Below are 11352 nucleotides of genomic sequence, written 5' to 3' on the forward strand. Positions count from 1 at the left end.
GCAACTCAAGCTTTCACAGCAAACAACTACTTTACAGATTCTAGTTTTTCATTTTAATAAGCATTAAAGATCATAGGAGGCAGCCAAGAGTTATGTAGTATCCTTTCCACCAATGTGCCTGTGCCATGTAATGTGCATTTGCAATGATCAGAAATTTAAATCACTGTGTACTAAGTCCCAGAAGCTGCTGTTCAAGTTAATCCTGACCCAGCAGAAGAGCCAAGCACATGCTAAACTTTGAGTAAATAGTCCCAGCTAACTGTCTAATCACAATGCCCCACGCTTTTCAGAACAATGATGTAGAGCCTGTCTACAATGGAATCAAAGAAAAAAAAATAACCTGGCATAGCAGGAGCAACCCATATTTCATTTGCCTTGCTCAAAATGACAAGATAAACTGATTACTTCTAACTTGCTGCTGCAGAAGTTGCAGCCTGAATTTGCAGGAAGCCAACCACTTCAGAATAAAGACAAAAAAGTTACCTCTTATTTATAGCAAAGCAGGAGCCTACACACCAGGAGCTACTGCAGTTAGCTGACTGAGCTCACACATTAGCTGGTGCCACTGTAGCTTGCCTGTTCACCCATACCTTAAGGTGTTAATAGCCTTGCTCTTCAGAAGTTGTTGGATTCTTGTTTTGTTTGTTTAGCCACCTAGATTTGTTATGAACTGAAAAACAAAGGAGAATTAGGAAAAGAAAGAAAAGCATGTTACCTGAAGGCCCTCTATGGCTAGTCTAAGCATGCTTGGTGTGAGCTTGGAGGCCTGTTTGAAGGTGAAGTTGCTCCAGTCTATAATCAAAACAAATCCATTCACTTGAAGTTCAGGGTCTTCTATCATGGCTTCTAAAGAAAGAAGTATGGCACGCAAAATATCCACCAGTGTGTACCTGCGAATGTTAAGGGGAGATTCAGTTAGGAAAGAAGCAACAACCATGGACGTGGAGAAGTTCTGAGCATTATTCCTTTGTACTGCTTATCAAAAGTTTAAATCAAAGGAGTGCAAAGGTATCTGAAGAAGTCATGGGTGTGTAAAGCTGGGAAAGTCTTAAAAGCTCAGTTAGTTGAATGCATCCTCTGGAGCAGAATTATGTACATCTAGACCATTACCCAGACAGAACAAACTACAAGAATATAACACACCAAAAGCAAATTTGAACTTACCTATAGTCTCCTAATGTGCTTTAATATCTATGCATTTTATTAAATGTCTGTGGTATTCATGGGTGATTAAAACACACGCTTAGCCTGAGGGAAGGAGGTTTACAGACTCATATTCAGGGTCAGAGCTACATTCAGAGCACAGCCAACCACCTTCAAACCCCTGGTTACCTCCACAAGGTGGTGGAGGTCTCAGAAATACTATTTTTTTTAATCACTTAATGAAATTAGATGGATATACACCCTCTAGGAGGCCTTCCCAGGGAAAAAGTTGCACTGGGAAAGAAATTACATCAGGTAAGATGTTGGGAGAGCAGCTAATGCCTCAGTCTGAGGAAGATCGTTTATCAGAGCTCATAGAAGAAACAGATTTTAGAAATTCTCAAATCCTAAAATTAGCCTCAACCCCACTTGATATTTATGTTGCCCCATTCAGAGGATCTCATTCTCCAGGAGAGGAGCACCATGAAGCAGAAGGCTCATGCAAGCACCCTACATCCATTCCAAGAAGATGGGTCCCAAGTTCCTGACGTAGATCTTTGACGTTCTCTCTAGGGAGTTCAAGAAGGCATCACATGCCTTGGATTAACAAGTTCCTAGTGGCACAAGGCTGCTAGAAGTCTGGTGCATTAGGCATAAAGACTCCTTGTTTATGAGGCCAATCAGATCCCTAAGACTGCCCATGAAATGCTTTTATATACACCTGTGATAAATATACAGATGTATACATGTAAACAAAAATACACTTAATTATGTCCTGAATTCATCCAAGTCAATGGAAAAACTGTCAGGCACCAATGAGACCAGGATTTCAGCCACCACGCAGGGCTGGGCCTCCACAAATCTATGGCATATTCACCATCACTATAACTCCCGCTGCAGGTTTGCTTAGTGTAAGAAATACAGTCCACAACAACAATAATGACATTGTATGTTTACTCACTGAAAAAGACAAAAGTTGTCCTCTCAGTGAAAACAAGACCTGAAGAACGCAGGTCTAGCTAAAAGCAAACAAGAACACTTTCTGCCAAAGGGAGGTATCTGAAGTACTCTTTAAGTCTAAAAACCCACATCAGGAACATACAGGGAAATGTCACTAACAACCAAGCTTCACACCTCAAATACTCTTCAGGGCAAATAGTTGAAGACAGGAGTTATCCTTCATTCTGTAGCAGACCTCTTCTCTTGGTTTTGATACCTTACTTAAGTACAGTACAGAAAACCAGACAAGAAAGACAAATCCACTAGTGAATATTTAAAGCAGCTTTTACTCTGGACACATGCTGAGGCAAGCCAGAAATGTAAAACCAGTGTGACAGATGAAATTTTAGGTGGTACAAATGGCAAGCTGAATACTGAAAGTATCAGCTGAACAGCCCAAGCAAATGAAACATCATTACAGAAACTATACTGAAGCTTTCACACAGCACAGAGTTATTTGCATAAAGACTGTTCTTTAATCTACTCCAGCCCCGTGCTGTCCAACATTTTTCCTCACTGCTACTATTGTTCATGTCAGCACCAGAATGCACAGGCTCTGCCATGAAATATACTCCATCCTTGGCTGGACTTCAGGGAAATTAAAATCCTATTTAAAAAGAAGGTCGGAAAAATTACTCTGAATTGTGTTGCTGAAACTTTTATTCCACGCTGAAATTACTTCCCATATAGATACAGAAATATAACCAATCAAAAGTGAGAAAAACAGGATATACTAGTGAGCGTGGAACAAATTTGGTCCAAGATGACTCTGATTGCCTTTCTACTTTAAAGGAAAAAAAAAAAAATTTAAAAAAATCATCAACATATTAGCCTTTAATTTTAAGAGACCATGGTGTTCAGTCCAAGGGGAAGATGACATTGTTCTATTCTTACCAATCTGTGTTAAGTAAGAGTGTGTATTTAGGGGACAGCAAGCCACCCATTTTGCCCTGGCCCCACTTTTACAATGACTGATCCAGTGTTGTCAGGCACGTAGGGTGTGCTGGGCCTGATTTGCTGTACTGTATGTTCTGTAGCAGTCTGGAATTAGGCTGTGTAGAAATAAATCCTTATTTATTTATGGCTAAATTCAGTTGCATTCACTTGTTTAAACAGACTCTTTTGGGACATATTGTAGCTAGCAAGGTACTACTAACTGCTAGGATAATAGAGAACTCGTGGTTCATTTAAATTTATTTGATGCCCTCTATTTATAGAAGCATGCTTAATTCAATGGAGAGCTTAGACAACTTTTTCAGCCCAGTTGTTAATGTGAATAACAAATGCTGGAAATATGTTATCGCATATACAACGCACTCTTTATGTTCCTTTACTATGTGAGTCCCAGACTGAGTTCAAATGTGGTGGGGACTGGTGTGCAGACATACTCTGCTACCTCTTGAAATTTTTCATTCAGGTTGACTTTAAAGCAATGAGCCTGGGAAGGCTTGACAAGTTAATAGCCACACTGACAGTGATTCTTTCAAAGGCTTTGGGATGGCTACCATTTCTACCATGACAGCAACAGAGCTTTCTAGGGTAATGCCTCACTGATGTCTTGATTTGTCAAGAACAGAACAGTTCAAACAATTAACTAAGCATCCCACTCTCTTGTAATTTAACAGTGGCAGCAACTTCCCCTTCACAGAGAAGTTATTTGAGAATTTTTTTATGGGACACCAACAGATTCAAAGTATTTCCCAGGATTTGCGGGAAAAGCAGTCTGGCAGACACTGCTATCAACTCTTGGTAGTACTTCACTATGATCCTTCACCTTTACCTCTTAGTTATGTGGTCTGTGCATCCCCTTTACTTCCAGAGGCCACTGTGATTTCCACCAGGCCAACAGAAAGAGACAGGCAGAATGCAGGGTACAGATGTCTCATGTCAGATCCAGCTGTGTCAGATGTTTTCAATGTTTTATGTTCTTGATGATGGGTGGCATCCACCACATCATCTGTTTAACCAGATTCTGGTTCCAGTTGATTCACTTGGGCACTGAATAACAGATAATGTGATTTGGCAGAGTTGCCCTACTATCTCTATTGCTATTTGTCATCTCCTCCCTGATAACAAGAAATTTCAAGTTATTTTGAGAATTAAAACTGAATGGCATGAGTCTGCCTCTCAGGATACAAACTGTTAACTAGAAGAGATGGTAGAAGAGAATGGTGAGTCTTCTTTGCTTGAGTTTAAGCCACGTGTGTCCTAAATGTCACAAACATGTAAGAATCTGTATTTTGAACTCATCACGATTTGGTCAAGTAGATGTTTCTGACAAATGAGCTTTTTTGACAGAGTGGTTTAAAAAAGAAAGCTGGTCAAGCCTCTGAGCCATCATCTCATTTCTAACCTACTGCTCTGGCTTAATATTTTTAGAATTTCAGTGAAACAAGAGCCCTCAAGATACACGAAGGAGTACCTAGAAATGATGCCTCAGATCTCCTTGGTTTGTCAGTCTGGGTATAGATTTGAATGCTGAATAGATGGGAGATTGAAACTTCTCTTACAGCTATTCTGCTTAAATAGTGGCAGCATGCCCTGGGAGCCCTTGCTCTAAAAGCAAAAAGCACCACCAGTGTTACAAAAATGCGTAGTAAAATAGAAACTGCTTCAAATATTTTACCAGATTAGCTTTTAGATTCGGATTTAATACCATTCATTACTCCTTATGTTAGTCCAGTGTCTAACAGTCACAGTCACAAATGAAGCCTCGGATGATCTAAATTTTATATTAGCATTGATTGAAAAGATCCTTAGTCAAAACACTCACAGCCTAAATACAAGTAATAATAGGCAGATACAAATATCTGGGAGAAAGCTAGGAAACAATAGGACAGCATCAGTCAGCAAGAGAAAGTATAAAAAAAATGACAGTGGTTGCACTAATTAATAACTCATATTTGAAAGATATTACTTCCAAACAAAAATTTACTATATCAACCAGGTATTTTGTTACTGTTAATATGTTATTATTGTTAGCATCGTTATTTATTTTGTTACACTGCCTGCCTCAGAGCTAGAAAAATACCCTGCCAACTAGCCTGTGGTTGATAATGAGCTGAGGAACACACCAGACTCCTAATAGATACAGAATTCAAATTTTCATTTAATGGGAAGAAAATAAAAGTTTCTAGCACTCCTGCACATGAAAGCATAGTTCTGAAAGCAAACCAGAGGACTCCATCTCTGCCCTGCTGTAAATCATCTGATGCAACAGCAGAGCTAAGGGTAATGAGTGCAGTGGATTTCCATCTTCACTGAGGATGGTGTGAGCTGGCTGGGTCACTGTGACACAAACAGGAGCTAGGTATCACTGCACTCCTTCTACTGCACTTTTCTATTGCACTTTCTAGGAAAAATCCTGAGGTAATTAATACCAGGAAGTATTTCAAATAAATATCACCAAAATGGACTGGTTTTCCTAGGGAATTTGTGTACAGATGTCACAAAGCATACAGAAGAACATGCATGACAACAGATCCCTTGCCGCTGAGAGTTGAAGTTAATTGTGCCATTAACTGAAAAAAAACTTCACCAGCTGGACACATTAAGAAAAAGGGAGTCTTCAAGTGCACATACACAACTACAAGCCAAATGTAGCTATGAATCAACAATCTGGAAGCTAAGAGGGGAGGCTGATCCCTCCCCAAGTGCTATCCAGCCTCCTGGCAGGAATGCCACCCGTCTTCACTTTCCCCGCAGTAGAGACAGGATGGGGAGTTAGGTAGGGTCCCATTGCAAAGCTGCTGGACAACTTAATGCATTATACTTCACCTTTCCTTTTTTTGTTTGTTTGTTTGAAATACATGTCTGATTTAGTTGTTCAGATGGTAGGACATCTGGTACAGTTTTTAGGCCCTGCTTTAATTTAATGATTTAACATCTCGTACACAGGCTTGTTTTACCATAGGAATTTTCTACCTCCCACGCTTTTCTTTCTAATTAGAACTATGTAAATCATGGGCTGCTGGTGCTATATAAATCATCTATAGTATGTCTGCTATTCATTTAAATAACAAATTGGAACTTTTTATTTCTAATTGTTACATGCTGGCCATAGTTAAGTTGTACACACATGATAAATTTGCAGGCTTGTTGTGCTCTATTAACTAAGTTTATGAAGCATACAAAGAGGTCCTAACAAGACCAACTACAAAAAGTAATCTTCCCAGTGTTGCTGTAAGAAGAGCACTGGTTTACATACTGTAAGATCTCAAGTTAGTTAAGGCATAAGCTTGAGACATATTGAGCAGCAGCTCTTGTATACGTTCCATACACAATGCTCCCCAGGTTCAGTTGCTGAACATCAGATAATGGAAGACACTAAATTAATTAGAAACGAGAGTGACCTAGCTCCCTTCCCAGATCTGTCACTGACTTGTCATGTGCCTTGGAACAAGCCACTCCCCGCAGCTGGGCTTCAGCTCTCTCCCCTTTGTCTAAGTGGTCTGTCTGAAAACAAATCCCTCGCTCTGGGGGAGAGGAGTACCATTGGCGGGCAGTGCTGAAGAGCAATAGGGACTCAACTGCAAACACAGCCATTAGGTCCCCCTGGGTACCCCAGTCACTTCCATATTACATCATAAATAATAATTTTACCAATAGGACTTCATGAAAAAGATCGTAATAAATTTACTGCTGTGTCATCTGAACTATACATAGTTTAAATATCAGCACATCAAAAATTAAGACGAAAATAAACCTATTATTTTCACATGACAATTATTTTTTTTAAAAGCTATTTTATCTCTGAATTTGAATTTTTGGTGTTCTTTTGACTAATGATCTGAAAAGTGTCACAAAAAGCTCTGGGGTTTTTTTCATTAATGAGGAATAACAGTACAGAATAGGCCACACTACCTTTAACAAGACAACTTCTTCATGGTAGATGCATGACCTAGTAAAATGCCTAAACATCCATTTCTTCACTAATTCTTTGATCAGGATTTTTTTAAGACTTCGTGGAACTGTTTTTAAAATAAAAAGTTGACCTGGTCTTTATGTAGGAAATAAGGAATGTGGGAAATGAAGCCCACTCAGGAGAGTCCTTGGCCCTATCACCACTGCTTCCTCCCTCAGCTTCTTTGACTCCATCTGCCAGAAAAATGAATCAGGAAAAGGACACTGGCTCCAGCTCTGCGGATGTTCATCCACACTTTCTAGTTGTTAGCCTGGTCATGGGCAGTTTTGATTCGTGCCAGGCAGCTTTCTCCCAGTCCCTGGGCGTGATTCACGGGTTAGCCAGGGCCAGGAAACTCCCCCCGTAGGCAGTGTGGATGTGGCCACCCTGTCTGGAGAGGAGCAAAGGCGTGGTGGGCCAGCAGCTTCTCCGGGCAGAGACCCGTCCCCAGCAGCAACACCAACCGCTGCAGGGAGCTGCGGGATCACTCCCTGCAATGGCTATCGACACAGCCTGCAAGAGGACAGCTACACAAACACCTAAAAGGCAGGCTTAAGTAAGCCAAACCCCCGAATTTTGTCCTTTCTGCCGACACTGCTAGCTGTTTGTGCCCTCCTCATGTTTCGAAATAGCTGAGCTGGGGATATCCGCACTGAGCACTCAGCACTGCCTGTGCCAGCCTGGGTTGACTGCACAAAAGATGGTTTGGGTTCATGTGAAGGCAACTGGCAAGATTTTTAGTTTTCTCACCAAGAAGTGCTTCAGAACCCAAACCTGCTCTCAGGTTGGGAACCTAGGGAAATGATGCAGTGCTCACAGGAGTAGCTTTGGAGTTCGCTCATAATGGATTCGTTCATTTACATGTACTGAAAATCAAGCAATTTTTGTGGATGTAATTTTAGACTGCAGGAGAAACTGAGCATGACACCCAATAAGGTACTTAGAATAACCGAATAGTGTCACACAGCATCAAGCTGATTGCTAAAAGAAATGGCCTTGATGGGAGACAGCTCTTGGGTCAGCCTGCTAAATCACATTCAGGCTAGGGGAAACCCTAAAAAGGATCAGAAATTGTTCTAGGGACTGCACTATCCTTCAATTTGCTACTAAAGCTTTGTGTGCTTGGATCTTATTATGCAGGGAATCCACACTTAGAGCAGCATGAGTGGGAAAAAGAAGTGGTTACTGTAACTTCCATCCTGGCATTTCCAGGTGGCTCAGGAAGAGCTTTCTTTAGCTGAGGGAAAGGATTCAGAGCCTCAGCTTCCTGCACAAGCAAACTTCTCAGATCAAAAGCCACGACCGATATTCCTGTTGTGCACACAGTATCCTCCACTTTCTCCTATGGCACATGAGCAACTCTGTGCTGAAGCAGAAAGACCAGCACAGAGATCGCCAGCAGCCTTTGTCAGGGGGGCGAGCACATCATCTACCGTGCCAGCTCAATTCAGTGAAGTGTAAACTTCACATCAGCCACTTGAGAAGAGCACCCGAGCAGTTCCTACTTCCCTCCCAAAATTCGGAGCCTGAAGGATGAGATGGTTGAAAAGGCCCTAAGCCACAAAATACATTTCTCCTTTCTCTTCTCCCTCTGCCTTCCAGGCTGCCGCCCAGCCCTCTGTGGGCAGAGCCGGGTGTGTCCCTGCTGCCCACCCGCCCTCCATCTGCCCTGGCACAGCTTTTCCCACGAATTGTGCGGGGAAAGAAGGGGTTACGGGGGGCTCTGCACTTACCTGCTCTGGTCCCAGTTGGCAGCAAAAAGGACGAGGATCTTCCTGCCGTAGTGGTCCAGGTTGGCCAGCCCCCCGGGGAAGCCATCCTTCAGCGCCTGCTTGATGCCCGGGTCTGTGGCCTTGAAGCTCTTGAACATGTCCAGGTTCTGCTGGCGATATTCAAAGTACTGGGCCAGGAGGCGAAACGCCTCGAAGTGCTGAAACTTCCTGGCCCGTAGGAACCGCAGGATGAAGGCATCGTCGGTGCGGAGGAAGCCGATGTCCGGCCGGGTGATCACCATGTCCCGCACCTCCTGGATGTCCTGGTGCAAGGTGTCGGGGTTCTCGTTCAGCTCCAGCCGGGCTTTCTCCAGAGTCTCCGGGGAGAGACCTGCCTGCAAATGAGTCATGGCGCTGCCCTCCTCCTCCTCCTCCTCCTCCTCCTCCTCCTCCTCCTCTTCCTCCCCGCTCCTGCCGCCCGCGCTCCTCAGCCTCCCGGCCGCTCGCCCCCCGGAGCCGGGGTGCCCCGGCACGGCCGGCCGCCGCTCCCCCGCCCCGCCGGGCCTCGCCCCGCCGCTCCCCGGCCCCGCCGCTGCCAGTCCGGCCGCCGAGCAGCGAGCGGCTCCCAGGCGGCCAGCTCCCGGGGGTGGGGGGGGCTGGCACCGAGACTGCCCCCGGGCTGCTGGCGGAGGCGCGTTATCTCTCCGACATAACGCCCTCCCCGCCGCGGGGTCCGACGCGCCGCATCATCCCCGCAGCCGGTCCGCGGAGGCTCCCAAACCCACCGGGGACGGGGCTGAGGGCTGCGGGTGGCCGCCCGCCCCAACCCGCCGGTACCGGTGCCGGTGCGGTTCTCAGGCCGGGCTGCGGCGGCAACGAGGGGCCCGGTCGCTAGGCAGGGCGAGCGGCTCCCGGGGACGCTCCCCCGGCCCGGGGCTGGCAGGGGGGCTGCCCTCCCCGGAGCAGCACCATTTACGTAAGATCAGCGCTCGCCCCGCTTAAGAAGCGTCTCCGTGGATTTGAGGGAGGGGTAAAAAAAAAAAAAATAAAATAAAATAAAAACCACAAACGAAAACACCACCACCAAACTAAATTTAGAAACAAAAAAATAAAAAAAAAAAAGGCAAAACAACAAAAAGAAACACAGCGAGGAGGAGGAGGAGGAGGAGGAAGGAAGCCGATCCGCAGGTACGTGGCCGGCACCGGTACCGAAGAGCCTCCCGCCCGCCGGCGCGGAGCCCGGAGAGACAACCGGAGCCTCGGCCTTGAGGATGCTCGTCCCCGTCCTGCGCCCTCCCCCGCTCCACGCCCCGGCTCCCAGATGGCACCAGCCGGCGCGGAGCCGCCTGCTGCGCGGCCCCGCCCCGACGCGCACCCGCCCCTGCGCGCACCCGCGCCTGCCCTACCGACACCGCCACGCGGGAGCCGCCCCCGCGGGGGAGAAGCGGGTGCGGGGGGCAGCGCGCACGCGGCCGTGCTCCGCTCTGCCCCGCGCAAGCGCCGCGCTGCGCGTGGGGGCCGCGCAGAGCCGCGCCGCGCCGGGGCTGCGCTGAACGACGGGGGGGGGGGGGGTGCGCGGAGGCGGGAGGGGGGGGGGCGGCTGTAAGCCCCCAGGGAGCACCCCGCGGGAGTCCGACCAAGGGCCCGCGTAAATCTCGCGGGTCGCGACAGTGGCGAGGCGTCGTGCGCCGAGCGGCGGCTTTACTTGCGGTCCTCTCTGCTGGCGCGGTGTCTCAACACAAAGCATCGTGAGCTGGAAAGCCTGGGAAGAAAAAAAAGCAACCCCCTCCGGTTTTGCCTCATATTGGGGGCAGCGCGCCTTAAGTTGTGTTATACTGCAAAGAGAGGAAAAAGAAAAAAAAAAAAAAAATCAAAAATCTTGCTTCTGCGTATTGAGCATTTCGGTGTGGAAAGGTGCGTTTTTTTTTTCACGCAGGAAAGTTTGACTGCTGCAGTCTGCTTTCAGGAGAAGTTCCCACTGAGGAACATTTGACCTTTGTCCAAGGGACTGGACCTCTCCGATGCAAATACACCTGGAAATGAAGCGTACAGGAGAGGGACAGCAAACACAAGGAAGCCCCTGGGATGTTTCCTCCTCCTCCTCCTCCTCCTCCCTGTAGGAAGCGCAGCGCTCTGGTGCTGCGCTGGGCTCCTTTCCCGGGGTGGCACAGCCAGAGCACGCGGTTCCCAACGGCTGGAAAGGCACCGAGGCCGCTGATCCGTACCGAGAGCACGTGTGGGGAAGACGCCAGTGGGAAGTATAGTACGTGCTGTGAGGCAAATAAAGATTCTCATCGAAACGCTGAAGTGGGGGCCTGCGTTTCCTGCAGGCCATCGGCGGGTGGCAGGGGTGACCTCGGCGGGTGGCAGGGGTGACATCGGCGGGTGGCAGGGGTGACCTCGGCGGGTGGCAGGGGTGACCTCGGCGGGTGGCAGGGGTGACCTCGGCGGCCGGAGGGCAGCCCCGGGTGAGCGTGTTCTGAGCGCGAGGCTGTGCAGCGAGCAGTAGTTCAGCAGCAAAATCGTCGTTCTTCTGGGAGCTGAAGGGAGTTTTGGGGTCTTGCAGGGTTTTATAGGGTTTTGCAGTTCTTTACC

The 11352-nt window shown here is 47.0% G+C and overlaps 1 protein-coding gene across 2 annotated transcripts in view; it reads right to left on the reverse strand.

The window, feature by feature from the left end:
• The window catches only part of CLVS2 (clavesin 2), a 58060-nt gene extending 47918 nt beyond the window's left edge, over nt 1-10142 (reverse strand). The window contains exons 1-3 of one of the 2 annotated variants that reach the window (XM_042796022.1): nt 9967-10141; nt 8779-9152; nt 716-890 (exon numbers count right to left, since the gene is read on the reverse strand). In XM_042796022.1, coding sequence (XP_042651956.1) covers nt 716-890; nt 8779-9059 — 456 coding nt within the window. In that variant the 5' untranslated portion in view covers nt 9060-9152; nt 9967-10141. Of the gene's footprint in view, nt 1-715; nt 891-8778 lie in introns of both variants that reach the window. The other variant, XM_009969640.3, reaches the window with a different exon arrangement.
• Between the last annotated feature and the right edge of the window lie 1210 nt (nt 10143-11352).

The sequence above is a fragment of the Tyto alba genome, unplaced genomic scaffold, assembly GCF_018691265.1.
Source record: "Tyto alba isolate M040663 unplaced genomic scaffold, T.alba_DEE_v4.0 Super-Scaffold_22, whole genome shotgun sequence".
NCBI lineage: Eukaryota > Metazoa > Chordata > Aves > Strigiformes > Tytonidae > Tyto > Tyto alba.